The sequence below is a fragment of the Salminus brasiliensis genome, chromosome 10 (assembly GCF_030463535.1).
Source record: "Salminus brasiliensis chromosome 10, fSalBra1.hap2, whole genome shotgun sequence".
Taxonomy (NCBI): Eukaryota; Metazoa; Chordata; class Actinopteri; order Characiformes; family Bryconidae; genus Salminus; species Salminus brasiliensis.
In genome coordinates this window covers 15,124,439-15,146,186 of record NC_132887.1, presented here as the reverse complement: position 1 = coordinate 15,146,186, position 21,748 = coordinate 15,124,439, and the positions used below count along the sequence as shown (strand labels likewise).

Genomic DNA, 21,748 nt, shown 5'->3' with positions numbered 1-21,748 from the left:
CACTCTCAGGGACTGCGTACCACTGTAAAACCCGAGTCATATTTGTGTAAAGTCCTGTAATATTGAACACATGCTTCTTTCACTTGCAGTAATGGTAATGTATCTCTCAGCTTGTCCAGAAAAACTCAAAGCACAAATTACACTTCCTGACTGTAGGGGGAGCCCAGGAGCAAGAAATACCTATTTTCCATATTGTTGCTTCAAAGGTTTCTCACACTTACTCATACATCTCTTACAAACATGAGCCTCATTCATCAAAATCATCCTAAGAGTTTTCTTGCCACATTCATGATGTGTGCTTGAACCACAGAATTGTTCACAGCTCTGCTCTGCTTATCCTCATAAACTGAACAAATCCCAAATAAGAAAACATTGATGAATGTCAGAATGTTCATACAAACTGTATAAATGGGTTCTAAGATAAGTATATGGGACCAAAACTGGCTCCTCTACAGCATCGCTCAAACAACCATTTGAAGCACCTTCATTTTTTGGAGTGTAGTGTACCTTCAATACAGTTCCTAAAAACTCAGTTTTTCCCTGTTTTTGTAAGTTACAATTACAGAATTAGAATTACAATACTTAATCAAGGTCACTTTAATTAGGAAGCTGCAATCAGTCCTCTATATGAAGAAAGAAATGGCCATATTCATATTACAGTGCTATCTTTCATTTAAGGCAGGGAGTGAAGAAAATGTAATTCAGAGTTGCAGCTTCAATTATCCTCTTCAGATAGTGGCTCTACTGATGACCTTATGATTGACAGAATTATCACATAATAGGCATACACTCATTTTGGAGGACGGGGGTAAAACACTGCTGGGTTCTGATAAGCAAATTGACTCACAACTAGTTGTAAAACCTTAGAACTCCTCCTAAATATGCCCTTGACTCCATTCAGCATGGACCTTGGGCTTGATAGCTATCGAGTCGGTGGGGCTGGGCTTGGGAAAACAGGAGGAAAGAGATGGGAGGTCTGTGGGCAGGAGACCCATCTGCAGTTTGTTCAGTCAGCAGGGGAGAGATTTCTCTTTGAGGATGAGCGCGGAGCGTGAGATGGAGAGAGTTTGGACAAACAGCAGGACTGACAGCCCCAATCACAGTTTATACTGCTTCACATTAAGCTGCCTTGTCAACATGTGGTTTGGGGGAGAATGGCAGGCACTGTGTCGTTGTCTCTGTGAGGAAGCCCACTGCAGGCCCCTAACATAATCCACTGACCCTTGGAGAACAAATCACGCACCTCGGAAAAGAAATGACAGCTTGCTGACTAATGCTGTGCTGAAGTGATTGTTGACTGTTGATGGCTGTAGTTAAATGTATGGTGCGTTTGTCAGCGCATGGCCTCAGACCCGTAGCAGCATAGCTAGCACACAGAATTCTGCACATTTCTAAATTTCCATTCAACTTGAAGGAGATTTTAAAAGGTGTATGGTCAATTAGTACATCATAAATAGTAAAATTAAATGTGATTAAACAGAATTAATTGTTAAAGTTTGGTATAGTTACAATGTGCAGTGCAGCATTTTAACCTGGGACTGCTTTTGGAATGTGTCACAATACATTGAAGCCTTTTAGAACATACACCAATCAGCCATAACATTAAAACCACTGAAAAACTGATAAAGTGCATAGCATTGATTAACTTGCAATCAATGGGTGGGATATATTAGGCAGAACGCTCAGTCAGTTTGTGAGGTTGAGGTGTTGGAAGGAGGGAAAATGAACAAGGAATACATTTTGATGGCTAGACAAATCTCTAAAACATCAGGTTATGTGGTGTACACAGGTAGGAAGGACAAGGAAGGACAACCATTGAACTGGCAAGGGTCATGAACAGGGTCATGGCTCATTGATTTGAGTGGGGAGTGAAGTCACATATTCTGAAAAATTAAGCAGGCTTTGATGGTATGAGGAGGAAATAAATGTTATTAAGCAGGAGGTTTTAATATTATGGTCAGTGTATCTCAGTCTAGAAGGGAAAACAGGTGAATAAGTAAAAGTAAACACATTGCTTTGTGTAAATAAACCCACAAATAAAAAAAGTAATAAAACATTTTCTGATGTTTTGATGTTTGCCAAAAATACTTGTGAATGCAAAAATAAAAAATGGATTTTGGACTTGTGCTCTGCTATTCAAAAGCAGGTTACTTATCACAATAGTTTTGGAGCATTAGGCTATGTGCTCCCAGCAGCGTTGTCTAATATTGATTACTAGTGCACTCACTAGGGATGTATACCACCAGCCCAGCTATGGCATGTGGGAGGCTCACTGCTGCCCTGGATCTGTCTCATGTAGTTTAGCAAAGGGCTGCAGACAAATAAATGCAATACAGACCAGTAGCAAATACCCAGGGAAGTAAACAGAAGAAAGTGTTAATCTAATTGTATCAGAGCCTGCAGTGTCGGTTTAAACCTTCCAGTGCAATCTATTTGATGCCATCCCTGGAAAATAGCGGCAAAGTGGGGGCGCTCCTCCAACCCTGTTTATTAAGGTAGTTTCATTAGACATGGTTACAGAGAGGTATTCCATTTACTGTCTCTCAGGTGAGCACTTGGCACGTCTTTATTGGTATTTAATCATGTCGGCTGATTATCTAAGGGAGTGTTTTTCATTTCATAAGAGTCAGGGTGGGTGAATTATTCTTCCTGTAAACTGTACCACGGTGCAGGTTTTACTGCACTTGGTTGGTACAAGCATCTTTATCATCCGGTCCTTTATCGCTGCTCTCGTTTTCTCTCATTTGTTAGCCTAAACAAGTTTAATTCAATTGTGCCACGGTAACTAAAACGTGCCATCTGACAATCATAAATCTGGCTGTCGGCTGGAAGATATCTGATAATTTGTGTTCACTTTCAAGGGCTCCTTGTTTTCCTAATGTACAAATTCATTTGAGTCTATTAATAAGCTGTAAATGTATGATAAAATGACATAAATATATTGTACATTGATATCAGCCTCTGCTTTATCAAAGGACAAGGGTGCTACAGTAGAAGATTCATGAGTGTTAACTCCATATTTGCATTTTGGAATATTTTATAGGTAAACACTCAATCACATTCACAGCAATGACAGTTCAAGGACTCAGGAGTTGTTGAGACTTTTTTTTTATCCATTCCCTCGTAAACACAGTGATGGCACTGAATGCCTCATCATTAACTGAAACCGTTAGTAATTGTCATTGAAATGGACTTTAGTGAACTTTATCAAATGTTGTAGTTTACATTTACCTACTAATAGTATTCATCTAGTTCTATAGATTTCATAGAATCCTACATTGTGATCATTCATTAGTTTGAGTAACAGTAGTACTACATTACACCGCACTGCACTAATGCTGGGCAGTAAGTGATTTGGTATGTGTGTGTTTAACCATTTCTAAGCCTGTCTAAGTCCTCATAGAAGCTCAGTGTTTACCACTGCTATCCAATGCCTTGTTTATCTAAATAATCCTTTATTAAACTAGATCCACAATTGGCCATAACATTAAAACTACTGGCAGGTGAAATAATAAAACATTGACCATCTTGATACATTAGTACCTATCAAAGAGTGGGAAGTATAAGGCAGCACGTGACCAGTCAGCTCTTGTTGATGTGTTGGAAGCTGGTAAATGACAATGGTCAAAATGTGGCAGCTAGATGGCTGGGTCAGAGCAGGTCTTGTGGGGTACTCCCAGTATGCAGTGGTTGGCACCTACCAAACGTAGTCCAAGGAAGGACAACCAGTGAACCTGTAACAGGGTCATGGGCCCCCCAAGGCCCCACCTCACCACTTACAGGACTTAGAGAATCCTTTCCTAATGTCTTGGTGCCACAGGTCGCCTTCAAAGGTCTTGTGGAGTCCAGGCCTCGACAGATCAGAGCTGTTTTGGTGGCATTAGTTGGACCTAGACTGATTTAGGCAGGTGGTTTTAATGTTATGACTGGTCTGTACATGTTCTAATGCAGTGGTGGACAAATCATGTCCTGGATGGCCGGATTCCTACACAGTTTTGTGTTTTCTGCTCAAGCACAGCAAATTCAGCTTACCTGTTAATTGTAAGGTTTAGATGGTGTTAGAGCAGGGAAATCAGCTAACTTTGCAGGGCGCCCCTGTTGCCCACCCTTGTTTAAATGTTATGTAGTGTTTATAATGGCAAAAAAAAAAACCTTCCTGCTGAAACAGTTTTAAACAATCTCCATATATTTCCAGTGCATGTAAAAATAAGGTTGCAAGAACTTTTTGAAATCTGAAACACATCTTGCTATAGTAATATACTCCATTTCAGAAATCAGCACTAAATAAAAGTCCTGCAAAGAGTGAATCACAGTATTTTTTTTAATAAATAAAGGCAACAGTGTGAACAACCAAAAACATTGCTGCTTTCTATCATCCACTGTAGGCTACTTATCGTTTTACGGCATTATATACTGCATAATTACTGTATATTTCTCCGTTTGTGATTTTCATTTTAAGAATGTACAGGTTGGGTGCTGTGTTTTACAGTTCTGGCCACTGTGCCTCATAACGAGCGCTCATACAGGCTCTCTCTCGAATGGGAAATACCTCCAGCTCCTATCCCGGCTTTTAAAGGGTTACTGCTGCAGCACAGCAGCGCGCGCTCATGTGCTTGCGTTTGATTGGCTGTTGGACGGCCGGGCGCGCGCCGGGTTCACTCGCGCGGCGCAGTTAATCAGCAGCGAGGAATGGCAGAGCTGCACACCAGGGCACACACATACACACACACACACACACACATACATACACGCGCACACACCAGCGGCAGCAGCAGCAGCACCTTCACTGGGAGAATTCATCCAACAGCAGCAGCAGCAGCAGCAGCAGCCTATCAATAAACACACCGCTGTACATCCCACCTTTAGCGGCTTTAGATTAAAGGAAAACACATTTGTGGAGCTCGATCCCACACTAGCAGCAGCAGCATCGTGTTCAGACTGAGGCGAGGAGAGGAGAGGAGAGGAGAGGAGAGGGGAGCAGAGCAGAGCAGAGCAGGAGAGGACCCTCTCTCAAACACGAAAACATCAGCACACCACCACAGCTGAGCTAGGCGAGCCGAATACGTCATCGTTATTAATGTGGACTTTTCCTCGCGCCCAGGCACATACTTACTAGCTACATCTACAGCCTAACCTGGTCTAAGCTCAACTTAGAGTCGGTCCAGAGGGTCTTTCCGTACACAGTCGCCTATCCTTCCTTTTTAAGGCGTTTTCTTTTCAAGCTAATTGAACACATTTAACTTAACGTACTTTCAGTACAGGAGAAGAGGCTGTGCAGAGAGCCCGCTTCTGTGTTCTGTGATGAGGGAAACTTGGACCCGCACAGGTAAAAGGTAGAATAGACGGTCGTTTGTGGATTAAAAAAGTGGATTTTCACACTTTTGTTCACTTCATTTTATTCGGACATCAACCTAGAAGCTTTCACTTCGGTCTTTAAAGCGTTCTCGTTAGCTGTACTCGCTTGTTGCTAACTTTTAACGGGGTTTACCGGTTTTATTTAGCTACGCAAAAGAAAAGTTCACTTCTGACACTTTACGCGTTTACTTTTTCTTGGACTTTATGTTGTTCTCCCTTTTACAGTTAGCACGCCAACTTTAAGTGAAGTTACCGCGTGTAAATGTGTCTAATTATGGCTAAATAACCGAAAAGGCCGCGTTCACACTGAGAGGAGAGGAGCCGTTAGCTTAAAGTTTCGGCTGAACATCTGCGCGCGCGAGCCGTTTGAAAAAAAAAGAAGAAGAAGAGCAAACAGCAAAACCAGCCCAGCAGCAGCAGCAGCCCAGCAGCAGCAGCTCGCCGTCATTCTCCTCTCCCAGCACTGACCCTCGCATCATCCCCACACGTAGCATGGCCGGTGAGTTGGTTGTGACCGTCACTGATGGGATTGTGTTGTGACTCGCTGTGCCGGACTGCACGCTCTTCTCTCTCACTCACACACGGACTCGGCTCCCGCTCCACTCCCTCGCGCGGGGATGATCAGGATCTTCCCGGATTTCAGCGTTCAGGTGACCGCGGCGGCAGGTGGCGCGGCCGGAGGGATGCCGGCAGCCTCGGCCGTGGGAAGAGTCCCTGGCGCAACTAACGGGAACCCGCAGAACGTCCAGGGCTTGGCGACGTACCAACAAAGGTATGTTGACCAAAACATGAAGAGAGATTTATATTTCATTGGCTTTCATCTGCATTCAGTCTGATCCATTTTACCCACACTGTCAACTTCAGCACATGCATTTGTTTGAACTCGCAGCTGTTTTTTTTTTTGTTGTATTTTTGACTTTGAGTATGGTGGTCTACTTTCACCAGGCACTAGACTTACTCATAGGTATTAGCCCATTCATTAAAACTGTTGCACAGCCCAGTAGTTAAACTTCAGTTTTATCTGTTCACTCAAAAGTAGCCTTTAGAGCTGGTGGTCTTATAATTAAAGCAGTTATCAGTCTGTATCGCCCACTGCTCGCTGTATTTGATAAAAGGTAATTGGCCATGCAAAACTGCGCCGTTATTTGCAGCGTATTTCTCCCTCAACGTTAAAGGAAAGTGGTCAGATGACCTCAGTTAAATGCTGTGAGGGGAATCACATTATTATAATGTGCCATTGAATTTCCATAGGAAAACTCCGCTTAGTTTTACAAAGGTCACACATTAGAACTACACACTTACAATGTGTTGCTGCGTCCAATGTGACCTGAGACAGGTTATGACTTAGAAATCTATCAAGCTTAAGACTGATACAGTACTTACGCACAAGGTTATGACTACTTTACGGCCAAGCCAGCAAAATAGTATCTTTATGTGCATTTTAGTTTAGTTTGCTTATCCTAATTTGGGACGTCCTATATGTCTGTGTACAGCCCTCAGTCCCATGCAGATAAACCCAGAGCTTTTACTGCATTTTATTGGCTTGCACTTGTACTATCTCAATGACAATAAAGTTGAATCTAGTCTAATCTAATTTACACTCTAAAGGTTTCAGAAACAGACTGACACATCAGCTACTGACGTTTACTCATTCCTTAATGAGACATTTTACAGTCTAGGGCATGAAAAGGGTTACACCAATAACAGTGAATCACATAAACCACTAAATCATTGTACAAATAGTATGATGAAGTTAGTGCATGATGCAGTGTAGGTGACACTTGTGTAGGTATAGGTAGGTTGGTACTAATTCCAAAAATTAAAGAAACGTTTTCTTCTGATTGTTATTTTTATTAAAGCAATATAAAGCTGTCTGGCATTTGATAAGAGAACATGCTCAGGCTGTATCGTGCAGGTAAAACTTCATCTATCTCCTACTAACTTCAGCTATACAGCCTTTCAGCGACAGCTGCTGACCTTGACGGGTCGCGGGTTATAACACACAGTTCTGAGCTAATTAGAGAAAGGACATTACACCACTCAGGAAAGATGGGACATTTAACACACTTTCTTTACACAGAGCCTGAGCACAACAAACCACAAATCAGTAGAACAGGTTTCATTAAAAGACCAACTTTACACCATACGCTGAGCACTATGGGCCTTGTGAAAGAGCTTTCTGGTGTAGTTACTTGTTCCTATACCTGCTCACAGGATTCCTCAAGTTCTGTTAACTAAGTGGCGATCAAGCTTATGACTTGGTGAGAAACAACTCATTTTATGGGTTACTTTAAATCTGCCTCATTGTCATTCACACAGTATTTAATAAAATGACGTCTTTAAAACAGTTTAGAGCAAAATTAAATCTTTATTTGCCATTCTGATCGTTTATTTACCAATTTACAGCATTCTTCAGCTCTCATGTGAGCACTGTCTTACAGTTGGTCCCAATGCATTTAAAGGCGAAAGAAATACAATGCAATTAAACAGTCTGCAATTTAGTGCACGTTAAGGGTCCCGCGTTTCACCAACAACCTGTAATTCCGGTTAAAAAACACACACGCGCACACATCGCTGTTTCCAGCTGCAACTGAGTGGCGTTGTTGCGCCGGCGGGAGCGAACATGAGTCCGTGCAGCAGCAGCGCGAGCGGCGCAGGGCGGCGCAGGGCCACGCAGAGCGGCGCGCAGGGCGTAGGGGCTCGAGCAGCGCGGGGCAGCGGCGAGCCGTGACGGGGCCCCGGGTTCCCCCCCTGCTCCCCACCTCAAACCCCAATCCAGCGCGGACGCGGCCAGAAGCGTCCCCGGGCTCGCGCTCTCCTCCCTCGGCATGCGCGCCGCGCTGCTCTCGCCGCGTCTTTTTCCGCCCCCCTTTTCCTTCTTCTTCCCGGCTCGTCCTCAGCAGCGGAGCCGCCATGGCGCTGCCTGAACGCTCCTAGCTCCAGCACGCCATCGCTTCTGCTGCCACGACCGAACAAAAACAAATCTGAAGCGAGAAAAAAAAGAAAGAAAAAAAAGTAAGAAATCAAATAATTGCAGGAAGATGGCGCCCACCAAGCCTAGCGTTCAGGAAGACCCTTCGCGGAGAGAACGGTAAACGCTCGGTTTGTTCTATGCGAGAACGGCTTCGTTTGATGCTGTTGCTGCTTTTTTAAAGGAGGTGGAGGTGGTGGGGGGATTGAGATGTCAGAAGTTTCCACGTTTCCACGCGAGCATGTGTTTTGGCGGTTGGTACCGAGGCGGTGTGGCTAACTAACAGGTCCGTGCAGGAATCGCGCTGTGCCCCGAGCCGCGTCCACTCACTCACTCTCTCTCTCTCTCTCTCTGTCTGTCTGACGGCTCCGGCTCGGAGGCGCTGCCGGTGCTGCTCTGTGCGGAGACTCCGGGGAAGCTCCGCTGTCCCCGCCGCCTGTCTTGCGGCTCGGCTGCCGCAGCTCGCTCGCTCGGAGCGCTAGGCCGGGTTCTTCTCCCTCTCGCTGCTTGCTGTGCTCGCGTGCTGGAAGGTGTGAGGAATTTAGCCTGAAGCGGCGGGCTGCTGCTGGGGAGGGAGGGGGAGTTTGAATGTAGCGCATGGATCACTCAGGCTGCTTACCGGAGCCGAGCCCCTCAGCCAGGTAACCGCTACCGTCACTCACACACACACGGGCACTGGAGTAAGTGGGGCTAGCGGCGGCCACTGCTCTCTGCTAGCCCGCGAGACAACTTCAGCAAGCACTTCCATATACAGATTGAACGCGTGTGCGAGCGCAGTATCCTTGCGTAGTCCAGTCCTTGCGTGGGAGGCTGTCTTGTGTGCATGTGTAGTAGTATTGGATTCGTTCACTGATGGTTTGATTTTTGTGCACATTGTCACACTGGATGCTGTTTTTCTTTCTCCTCCACATCTCAGTGTATTTCACTTTGACCAGACAATATACAGCCTATAATGCAGTACACTGTTCCATGCCTGTGTGCACTCAGTTAATGTGATCAGCTCTTGTTTCTGTTTACGCCGTCTTAAAGTAGCAGGTTAGAAAAACTGAACTGAACCCAACTGTTCTGTGGAAAACTGCTGGGGTGCACCTGTAGCTTATGCATGCGTACAGCCTAAGGTTTTGCAATGTAAACAAGGCCTCCTTGTTGTGTGCTGCAATATGTATAGCCCTCTTTTTGAAACGGATGCTTTGCGCAGACATTTATAAGTGAATGGAAAAAAACCCGGCTCTGAAAGATGGCTCTTTTTGGAGAATGTCATACTTATACGGTTCGATTTCAATAGTACCTCTGAATGTACCAGCATTCAGTCATAATATAGGCCCACAGCTTTGCTGTTACACTCCCTGGCACAGCAGCAGGAAATGTTTATGCTAAGGCAGGCTGCAGTAATCTTAGTGGTGGGAGCATATTTGTGTGCCATTCTGAGCATATCACAGAGATAGGCATCTGGAAGATGGAATTAATTTTGAGGGGAGAAACTTCATAGCCTGTGCATGAGTGCTCTCTTTATCACCTGTCTCCTATTGGCATTCAGAGGGGCTAAATCACACTCTGCGATTTGCTGTGTGGCTCCTCTTGAGAGCTGAACCGAATAACGCTCGGCCTGAAATTCTGATTGAAGGTGTGGGAGTCTGTATTTAATGTAATACCTCTTAATAGCATCTGCGTGTTTGCTAGTGTAGAGCAGCACTGCTGGACTGGTGCATGGATGTGAGGGGTTGTGTTCTCGGGCTAAGCAACTCCAGAGCAGTAGGAGGAGAATTTGCGGAGAGAGAAATGGCTTGGCATGAGTTCATACACAACAGTAACCACAAAGTTGGCTTTGTGTTGAAGAAAAGCACCCCCCTCTTGCCTGGGGGCAAACAAAAGTGCTAAATTGTCCCATTTCCTTTTCTATTAGTGCAGTGGAGTTATAGAACAAAATGAAAGGATCTGGAAGCAGATGGAGCAATGTTGTGGTGTAAATGCTTGATGTGTGAATTCTACTGAACAGTTACATATTGCAATATTTTAGGTACGATTTGATACCATGTAGCATTTCTTTATGAATACACACCCACAGGTTTTTTTTGAAGCTCTGTATTATTTTTTTCTGTAAAGAAAGTGAGCAGGTGTTCATGTTATCTTACAATTTGATTGTTTCTGCAGAATGTACAGAAATATAGAATGTGATTGCATTGACGCTGTTACATAATGTTTTTCACAGTCTTAGAAAACAAAAAATTGCCAGCACATACTTTTTTCCCCATGTCTTTTAAGACGAGGAAAATAATAAGGCCATTGCACTCGTGACCTTAGGACAAGATGTTTATTAAAAACAAAGCAGCAACATCCTTAGCCTTCTATAGAGCTAGACTGGCAAGACTATGCAGTACCACTGAACAAAGGATGCACAGTACCTCGCAGTGATTGGACAATGGCGAAACACAGTATGGATTGGAAGCGAGTACGCCATTCTGATACGTATTTATCACAATTAAGAGGGATTTCCAGCTCCCATCTGTGACTGTGCGGCGTGTGGTGCGGTGATTACGGCAACTCTCTCCCCTCCACCCGCTGCCGTCGCTCTGAAGGTCAGTGTAGAGAGGCAGACATAAAGAAGACGCATCCCGCAAAGGTAATAGTGCAGCCACGGTGCGCGCTGCACTACAGCACATTGCCTCACGTTGCGAGCTGCTTTATCGCAGCCTTTGTGATGCACACACCACTCCATCAGGCGGGGGATTTTTCATTCTGCCGAAGCTTTGGTTTTCACATGGAGCTGGACCCCTTTATGTTTGTATCAGTGGTATCAGTGGCAGGAGAATCAGCCTGTATTAGCACTGGGGAGAAGCCAGGATGCAGTCTGAAGAAATGCACCTGTGAATAGAATAACTAGCCATAGAAATCTGGCACTTGTTCTGTGTGCTCTTGTGTCCCAGAACACAGAACATGATGTGTAACGGCATTATTATATTTACTTTCATTTGGACTCCAGTAAGGGAGCATACCTTGTTGAGAAAGTCAATGTATGGCATTTATTTACTGTAAACTATATATTCAATCACTCATCATTTATTATAATTATTGTTATTGTCAAAAATAAATATTAGTTTCTGTGATTCTCATCGCTGGCAGGATTATACAACCACTTTGCTGACTGTGCGCTTTCCAGAGCCTGTCCTTGAAAACCATTTAGTAAATATTGTCTCAGATCAGTAGAATACACAGCAGTAAGTGAAGTGGAGGTAGTGCTTACATTTCTTTCTCAATTGCAGTGAAAATATCAGAGTGGATCCTGTGGCAGAGGGTTAAGAGTGGCCTTGCAGGTTTTGTGATGATTAGTGTCTGAACTAAAAAAAAAAAAGCCCTCCTCTATGCATTTAATGTCCACAGTGGATGTGAGACCTTCATTTAGCATCTGGCTCCAAAGACAGATGTTCTGCCCGCTGACTCCCATCTGCTTTTTTTCGTTTAGACGTGCAGCTTCTCATCCAGTGCTAGCAGTGAACGCTGCCCTTTAGCTACCTCCCCTTGCCTACCGCTGCCATGCTCCTGCTCCACAGCCCCCCATGCCTTGGCTTCTTCTCCAGCTTTCGATTCTGACGACTCCAGAGGCTGCTGTGAAACACACAGTGGCAGCTCGCTGGCAGACGAGGAGCAGATAAGCCTTGTGTTTGAACTTGGGGTTGAAACACATGAAATGTAGAGTTGAATTGTATGAGTTCAGCAGTACGCATAGTTTACAGCATGCAAACGCAAAGATATTTGGTTGAAATTTTTTTCAGAGTTTCCTCCCAGCCTATTGTACTTTCATGCCCTTTGCCATGCCCCAAAACTCTAAGAACTTTCTGAACCCACACATCTGCCTTTCACAATTGTCATTTCAGATATAGGGCAGCAGTTTGACAGTGCCCTCCTGTCCTGTATGGTGGCCCTATAACAGGACGTTAATAGCAATAAGCCCCAATGATTCCAACTCCCACCGGGTACTGGGTGACGTATTATCAATACCTGAAACAACAGTTTATTAGTTTAATAATAGGTTTTACCATTTATGGATTACAAGTTGAAAAGTTTTTTAACATTATTATTGCATAAGTAAAGAGTTTTCAACGCTGTGATATCTTAAAAATATTGCAATGTTGAATTTCATCAATATCACCAGGACTACGCTCACTATCATCACTACCTTATCGTACTGCAATCTGACCATACACACCTGCACAGCCCTCTCCGGCGATCCGAAGGTTCTGCGTGTGAAATTGCAATTGATTATTCCGGTTAGGCAGAGCAGGCGGTAGGACATGGCCCGATTAACTCCCCACAGACCGCCCTCATACCTCCCAATGACACCCGCTGCACAAGTTGTATAAATGGATTGAGTGGTGCATATGCATGGTAGCCCACCTGTCACTTTAATAACCAAATGTCACAGCAGTGATTTGGCTGGAAATGGGGGTAAGCCAGCTTCAACCTCATGTCGCGGAGGAGCTGCAGCATGCCGAGGTATTTTCTGTAAAGCATTCCTTAAGCATGGCGTCATCTGAAGAAGGCCACCCGTGCTTGGCTTTATTTGCTGGCTTTGTGCTGGCATTTTCCCATGGTTAAAGCAGGGTCTGCTTTCCAAAACCGCACTACAGGGAGCTGTGTTCTACTCCTACCATGTGTTTTACCACTGCGTCAGCGCAGCCCTGCTCACGCCAAAGTTGATAACACAGTCTGCTGTCCACAGAATGACATGTGTGACTCGTAATTGGCAGAGTGTTGGTGTTTCTTTCATCTAATAAAGTCCAAAATTCACTCCAATTCCTGACAAATGGGGCTTTTCTCCTGAGGCGTTTGCAGCAGGCTGTGGGAAAGGTCATATTGCTATTGATATGTCAGAATAGCCAGAAGCTAAGAAGTAAACACACACACAAACTTCAGAGTACATTCTCAGCCTTTTCAAAATGAAACGAAGCTTCTTATGAGTAATTTAAGTTTGAAATCTATTTTAGTCATAGTTTTTTCTTCTCATTAGAGAGGTTTTCAGCAAATATTTGATTTGTGCACTAAATTAGTTATGCAGGAGAAAATCTAGTATTTATCTGTATTCAATTAGACCTGTAATAATAGTAGTCTTTCTTATGAACTGTAGACTCAGATAGTTGTTAGTTATGAATAGTAGGTAAAAAATCCACATAGCCCAATTAAGACCACTCTGTCAGTTATAGTCTTGGCCTATTTGAAATTCTACATTGTAAGTCACCAGCATACTGAAGCCTGTAAATGTGGCTGAGTCTAAGCACTCTCAGTGAAAAAAGTAGGTATTACCAGATAATTCATTTTCAACAGTATATAAATCGGGAATGTTTTATTTATTGTATATAAGAACAGCTGAAAGCCACAAACAGCCTCTTTCATTGCCTCTTAAAGATTTACAGACTCAGCTTAGGAGCTCACATTTGGAAGATTAGTTTGGCAAGAGTGGTAGAAATACAGATTTGTTCATAAACGGCCAATCCCTGTTTACAAGATAACTATCTTTCCCAGCTCTTCAAGAGCTCTCCTTCAGCTTTCAGGCAGCACTCAAAGATGGAATAAAAACATATAGAAAACTTTTTCAATTGAATAGAAAACAACTTTCTAGAGAGTGCACTTGAAATAGTCGAGGTTTTGTGAGGTCACATCTATTTTTTTTCTTTTTTTTTTTCTACGTTATTTCATGGCTGTGCGGCTCCCTTCTCTTTAATTCCTTTCATCTCTTTGTAGCCCCTTGTGTTTGAAAGTGTAGGTCAATAAGGATGGGCACATTGCGAATTTCATGATCTGTGTAGTGGAACAAATTGAAAGCAAAGCCTATATCAATCACGCTGAAGGCAGGGTTAATTGTTCCTGCTTCACAAGAACACTGGACAGATAAAGCAGTAATGAAGCACTTACGTTTCCAATGTGCACACTCTTCAGGATGGAATGATAGAAAACACAAAGAATGTTTATCCATTAAGTAATTATCACAGAGCAAAACCAAGTGTAAAGAAACTTCTCTGATGTCTCTTTGACAGGGGTCTTAAATTTGTCTTTAGTATTCTGCATCCATTATTTCACCTTTGTGTCTAGATTGTAAGGTTGCAAAGTTGCAGAATGCAAAGTTTTAGATTTGCTCGTCATGATTTCAGATCATCATGGTTCATCATGTTATATTTATTACTGATTCTGATGCTTATGAATGAGGAAGCTTATGGATGTGTATATGCTATGCTACTGCAACAAGGCAGTAGAAGCACACTGTATGGATAAGCTGCCTCTAGCATTCGACAGCCCAAATAGAAGAGATCCTCATTCCTGACTTTAGTGAGCTTTCTTTAGACATGAGGCCCCCCTAAAGGGCATTGTTCCCCCTGACTTGTAGTTGTTGAATCCATTAATTTTCACAAAAAGCTTGTATTGGCAGTTCGTGTGTATTTGCATATTTATCTCAAGGCTTAGCCTTCTGCTCTTGAGAAATTGTAAATTGCAGAATTTTAAAAGAAAATGCATTTTTTGCACAGGCACACACTCACATATACACATATGCATACACAAACGTATGCTAACGCACACACACACAGATCCGCACACACACACACACACACACACACACACGCACACTCTTACACATATATTATATATATGTATGTAGTATTTAGTTAATTGAAGTCTGAAGTCCATGACAGCTATCACAACACAGTGGGTAATTCTGAAAATTAATGAGAATGATAATGCTTAAAAGACTGTTCCAGAGTTTGCCCAAACTCATTAACTAAATCTCTCATTTAAATACATCCTAAAGACTTTCAAATAGAAAAAACACATTATTGCTATATAAGCATTAACCCGATTTGAAAGTGCTGAAGTGCAGAATTTTCTGGAAGACTGAAGTTGATCAGTTTGTATTCAAGCCTGCTGTCCTCTTCTAAATTTAGTCCTCTGTCATAATACTCCTAGATAAATTCAGTTATATGGCAAAGGAAAACCATCCCATGTCTCTGGAATGAATTATACATTTTAGTAATTGTTGATTTGAATTAATTTAGGGTAAAAGCCTACTGCTGCAATTGTCTAAAATGATCAGTGTACATTTACTTCACTTTTTTGCAGGTATTTGCATATATATTTTTATTAGATGTGCTAGATATTAGATGTAGTATTACCAGTATCACTACTCCTAACTTGAATAGATTGTAGAATAACTTAATTATTTAAGTAATCCAGTAGTTTTTTTTGTCCAGCCTAATTATTGTATTAATCAGTTATGTATTTATTTATCTTGACCTTTTATGATCAAATACAGTGATTTACTGACCTGAACTTGAATACTATTATACTATAGTACTTAGTCAGAGACAGCCCTAGGTAGATGAGAAATAATAATACAAATAATAATAATAATAATTAATGTTTTTGTGGCTGTATGTACCAAACATTGTCATAATGTATTTTTATATGACCTTACCTAACTTTTCTTTATCTCTTTGAATGAAACAGGCTGTTTATGTTACTGCATCTTTAAGACTGAGAAGATAAATGAGCTCTGTTCTGATGGCTGTCCTGTATTGTGCCAGCTGTGGTAGGCTAAATAAGCAGAGATGTGTTAATGACAGATTGTTTTTGCAGCTTCTGTATGTGGATTGTATGAACTGGGAGGTATACAGTATAGTTTGGAATTTAAAAATTCAGCTTTCCATGATATGGGGCCATTAATGCTGATTGTACCTCCTTGCAGTTTGTTGGACTGGCAAGAGCATTTAATGACACACAAAAAAAAAAAAACTCCACCCTTTAGACCTGAGTGAGAAAGTAGAAGCCGCTCATCCATCATTCAGATCTATAGTGTGATATGTGAAGAAAAGGAGAGATCAGGAGAACAGTGACTGTTGAAAAGTAACTTGATGAATCAGAACAGGGTTCAGTTCAGGATCCACAACAGGTTGGTTCACTATGATTCTTTTTGTATTTTTTTTGCAATATTATGAGGTCTCTTGAGATGAAACCCCCAAAAGCCTTTCAGAGGCTTGTGACGGAACCTGTGTTGACACTGCAGGTAGCTGTGTTCACTCTCTGCTGTCTTTGGCAAAGAGAGACAAGACCTATGCCAGCCCTGTCATCCTGCTTGGGCTGATGATGTGTTGAAGTGCTGCCGTTGTTATCTAGCATGAGCCATTTCAGAGCTTCATGTAGTCCCTGATAGCTCAACTTAACCCCACCCCCCTTGCGCACACATACACCCACACACACACACACACACACACACACACCTTTATCCACCTTCTGACTGTGCCAATTCGATTTAAACATTTCATATCTAATTCACCCTTCTCTGTGTTACAAACCAGCAGCAATTGCAGCTCAGGCTACATTTCTTCTTGCGGGAAGTCTCCATACAGTCCTTAGCCTATGCTGTACTTCAGTGATCTACAGCCTTAAGGTGTGGCCAGGAAAAATCACTCAGGCGCTCCAGAGCTGTGTATATTGCTGCCGCAGCGACGATGACTGCTGTGGATATTATAGATCCAGTGTATTGAGACATAGTCTCCAAGCAGGACAGTTAAGTCTCATCGGACTAAAAGGGCAAATGAAGCCATTTTAGACAGAGACAGATGAAGCTAATAGCTAATCTATTTAGCAATGATTGTACAAACAATAGTCATTCATCCTACTTGTTACTGAACCGTTCCTTTTCCATGGCTGAGCACTCGCTAAACCAACTTTACACTTGCTGTAGAATCAAGAGTAGATGCATATGGAGGCTTTTTAAATGCTTAACCCTTTAGACAGCATAGTTATCTATCACAATAATTAAAGTGTGTTGTAATTTAATATGGAATACTTCACACTTACATGTTTTGACTGAAGTAAAGCCAGTGTGGGTTCTTATTGCTGTGGGATTTATTTGGACGTATAATAAATTCACTTTAGCATGTGTGTAACTGATGATCGTCATCATTTTTTCACCCGCTGTTTAATTTGTGCAAATTTCGGAGGTATTTTGAACTAACTTCACAAGTCGCTTGTGTCTCTTCTGTTGGCATGGCCACAACCAAGCTGACTGACTGTGTCTCAGCAGCTTTTAACAAACGTCAGATGGAGTTGTTTGTTTTTGTCACATGCGGTGCAGCTGAAATGCATCTTACCATGAAATATTATTTAGCATTTGAATACATTTTGCTTGTATATTGATTTGCGGTGCAAACAGAGGCCGAACATTAGAGTGTGTATAATTCAGTGTGGAAAAAGTTGCATCTGAATATTTCACATTTTCTTTTTTTTCCAATATTCTTCTACATTTTTTTCATTACCAATTCTACACACTAGCTAGGACTCCCCCTATTACAGAGAGAAACATGAAGCCAGCCAAGCACATATTTTCAAACTGCAGCTAACACAATATCATATGATAATGTCTAAATTGTAATGAACTTGGTTGTGTTTGTTCCAGTGAATCACTTAAGTAGAACCCAGTGCTAAGTGGAGTGTTTTTATGTGTCAGCTCTTTGATGCTTTTTGGTGCGTTCAGAATTTTCATTTCCAATCCTCCCTGACCTCAGATTGCTGTGGCATTGCCAGGAATTGAACCTGTGAGCCCCTGATGATCGCACCAATGTTTCATCCTTTTTTTTACATTTAAGACTAATAATGTTAGACTTTGCTCATCCCTAGTACACTAAGATGATACCTGTGTGTGTGTGTTTGTGTGAGCGAGTGTGAGAGAGAGAGAGAGAGAGAGAGAGAGAGAGAGAGAGCAAAGAGCGAGAACACAAGTGAGGCTAGAGACTATACTTCAGGCCAGGAGTAAGTGGGCCTCTGGTTCTGTGTATGTACTCAGACTTCTTCTAAGTCTGTCCGTGAAGTCTGAATGTGTGCCTGACCCACAAGCATTGATGTGCCTGTAGGGGTGGATAGTATGATTATATATTTTCATGATTGTGATAAATTACATCATGTTGTACTTTTCTCAGTATATTATGAGTGTCCTTCAATGATAATAAACAACTTGTAAACAGCACTAATACAGTTATCTCATGAACTGCACAGTAACACGTAGCAGATTTGCATACTACATGATATCTTTATATCATCATATCTTTTGTTTTAATTGGATGATTTTTTTATTTTAGGTAAATATGGTACTTGTGTGATAGCCAAGTAGGCAATATATTTAAAAGGCTAAACCTGGCTTTTGAGGAGGATTTTTCAGAGCACATTAATATGTAATTCAGTACAACTATAGACATGAAATTAACCAAAATAAAAAAAAAAATTGGGAAGATTAAGAAAAGATAATTCTGTTGCTCTTTGCTCTGCCATGAAAAAAAGAACTCCTCAAAAATCTCATTTTTTATATGCAAAACTTTAGGCACCCTTTGTCATAAATAATTCACTTTTTTCACTTTAACAAAATGTGTAATTAACAAAATGAACAAAATGTGTAATATAAACAAGGGTGCCCAAACCAGAATCCATGGTTCTGATTCTGGTTTGGGCACTGCATTTATGGCTCTGGGTCCAGAATTGGTCATTAGTCTGCATTAGGCAAGCTCGTTAACACTTTGACTTTGATTGGCTGTTACTGAGGTCCTGGATCCACCCTGTTGCATTACTCTATTTGTTTTCAATGAAACCAGTAAAACTGCTGAAACAGTTTCAGTTCAGTCAATTATCAGTTTTCAGACAGACAGTAGCTATCCAGTAAGCACTTAGCTTTCTAATGACAATTAGCTTGGAAATGACTCAAAAGAATTGTGATGTAATTCTATAAAGCAGCAGCAGCAGCAGCTACAGAAAGTCTGATTTTATGCAAGTTAGACATAAAGACTGAGTCTTGTAGTAGCAAACACAGTGGCCAAGTGGTGAAGGGTTAAAAGAAAGCAGTGGGTGACGGAACTGTGCATCAATATTTGGACAGTTACTGTGTAGCACACCAGATGAGCACAGCATCTGCTGTGTGAGGAAGGAGGGATTGTGTGTGTGTGTGTGTGTGTGTGTGTGTGTGTGTGTGTGTGTGTGTGTGTGTGTGTGTGTGTGTGTGTCTGTGTGTGTGTGCGTGCGCATGTGTGTGTGAGAAAGAGGAGGGCACTGTGAAGGCTGGCACATACTGTGTGCCCAGACTCATTGGCCCAGACACATTCCACAGGAAGTCCTACAATTCTGCTGGCATGCACCCCCAATATTCATCATAAATATTTGAGTAATACCATAACCCAAAGCATGCCCCAATCATTATTCTACCGTGAGGGAAACATTTAGTTCTCTCTCTCTCTCTCTCTCTCTCTCTCTCTCTCTCTCATTCTGTCTCTCTCCTTCTCTCTCTCTCTCTCTCTCTCTCTCTCATTCTGTCTCTCTCCTTCTCTCTCTCTCTTATTTCTTCCTCTTTTTCTATGAGGGCTCGTAAATTGTTTTTCAAGCTGAAAATGTCAGTGTATTTATTTTTCGATGAACTGCATCATTAGATATAACAAGAATAATCTTAAAAATCTCACTTCAGCACTGTATAATCTGGTGCTCCACTTCAAAGCCAGGCTGTTTACCATATCAAGGCGATGCTGTCAGAAGATATTTCTCCCTGCTTGTTTACGATGAAACCAGCAAAATTGCTGGGAATGGAAACAGAGAACATTTTTGTTAAGTTGTGACGCTCATTAAAATGGATCCTCTCTCCCCTATGGCCCTCTCTCCTCACTGCTAATGTTCTGCTGAGACCATTTGCAGACATTTAGAACATTTTGTTTTCTTCTGTCTTGCTTTGACTCAGCCCGGTGCTGTTTAACCCTCCACGCTGCATGCATTGTCCCTCTGATGCGAATCCTTTAATGAGCTCGCTGACAAATTCTGTGGAGGCATTTTAGCACTGTGTGTTTGGAACCTGGGAAGACCCTGTCTGTCATAATTATGTTTTACACAGCGTAGAGAGAACATGCTTCAGATCCTCAAAGGTACAGACATGACAGCAGGGCTGCAGGTACATTTACCGTTGTGAGGAAGCACCAGATATGGCATTGTTTTAAGTCTTTAAAGCATGCACTACACATTCACCTGATGTGTGTTCTGCTTAAAATGGCACCATATATATAATTTAGCATGCTGATGTAGCATCCTGTTCTCATACCTAAATGTGCTTTCAATTTCACATTTTGGACCCTTCAACCCATACCATTAATTTGGTTCCAAATCTAGGATCCATGCCACTGGGGGTCACTAATGAGAAGGCTACTCTGGCTACTGTGGGGATGTCAGTACAGAACTGACCAAGTGGGATTCTGCTGTGACGCCAAGGTCTTCTCATGTGGTGCATGCTCACACAAGCACGTTCAGTTGCCACTTCTGTTGTGTTGGCAGTGAACATCATATGATCTGGGTTGCCAGCGAGTCATGTATATGATCAAAGCACTTGTTTATCAACGCTCTACCTGCTCCTCTTTTACATGTAGATGGATTTGCGAACATGACTACCACACACTTTGACAACAGGCAGATCTTTTCATGTTTTGTTGATAGTGAATAATTCTTGTTGGCCTGACCTTATTCACCTTCCAGATGTTTCTTTGAGGCTCTTGAAAATATAGGTTCCAAATAGTGTTGGACTTGGACATGCGGTTCTAAAAGAAAGCGTTTGCTTAAGATTGAACTGTTATATGTAGAGGTTTTTTAAATGTCTTTAAAAGTAATGTAGAAAATGATTATTTGAAGCACCATCCATTCAAAACAAAATCTTTAGGGAGCCATAAGTGCTTCTTCTTTGGCATCGCTCCACAGAACCCTTTTTGGCTCCTTTATTTTGAAGAGTATGATGGTATGAAGCATGCGAATAAAAGGTCAGCGGCATCAGCAGCGGTACTTGTCCTCTGTAAGCCCTGGCTGGAACGGCTTTGTAGCACTTTCTCCTCTCAGGGTCTGTGCTTTGACTTACTTTAACAGCACCAGTGTCGCCTTCTCCTCTCCAGCAGTCCAGGAGCACAGAGACACGCCACCTATGATGAATGGGGCACCTTGTCAGTTAAAATGAAAATTCTTAGCCGGGTGATAGCTTCATATTAATGCCTGTTTTATGGATTGGAGCAAGTTGTCTGAGCAAGATGAATGTGGGTGATGGGAGCAGAGATAGGGAATGAAATGGCTCCTCCACCTTCCTCTGGATTGCGGGGCCCCTGGGTGTGGCCTGTCATACAGTACAGCACTCTCTCTCCTGGGTGCCTGCACTGGCAGCGAGACATTTCCTAATCCGCTCATTCACTTAATGCACCATTGTGTGCCAGAGTTGGGCACGGCAAGTCTCATTTCATGTGCCCATTCCATCAGGCCTTTTATTCCTGTTAGAAGTCCATCTTCTTCTGCCTTTCTCTGACTCACTCTGTCTTCTGGTCTCTCTCTCTCTTGCCCTGTCTGTTTCTATCTGTCTGCCTGTCCTCCTTTTTCTTCAGC

The 21,748-nt window shown here is 42.3% G+C and overlaps 1 protein-coding gene and 1 long non-coding RNA gene across 7 annotated transcripts in view; one reads left to right on the top strand and one right to left on the bottom strand.

The window, feature by feature from the left end:
* Positions 1-4,712: 4,712 nt before the first annotated feature.
* The window catches only part of npas3 (neuronal PAS domain protein 3), a 248,842-nt gene continuing 231,806 nt past the window's right edge, over positions 4,713-21,748 (top strand). For 3 of the 6 annotated variants that reach the window (XM_072689401.1, XM_072689400.1, XM_072689399.1), the window contains exon 1: positions 4,713-6,127. In XM_072689401.1, the coding sequence (XP_072545502.1) occupies positions 5,973-6,127 (155 nt within the window). In that variant the 5' untranslated portion in view covers positions 4,713-5,972. Of the gene's footprint in view, positions 6,128-8,039; positions 8,447-8,660; positions 8,968-21,748 lie in introns of those variants that run through there. The other 3 variants (XM_072689405.1, XM_072689402.1, XM_072689403.1) reach the window with 2 other exon arrangements.
* Positions 7,704-20,985, bottom strand: LOC140564201 (uncharacterized). Its single transcript, XR_011980524.1, has 2 exons — positions 20,848-20,985; positions 7,704-8,339 (listed from the first exon to the last, which is right to left on the bottom strand). It is a non-coding gene; the product is annotated as an uncharacterized lncRNA (long non-coding RNA).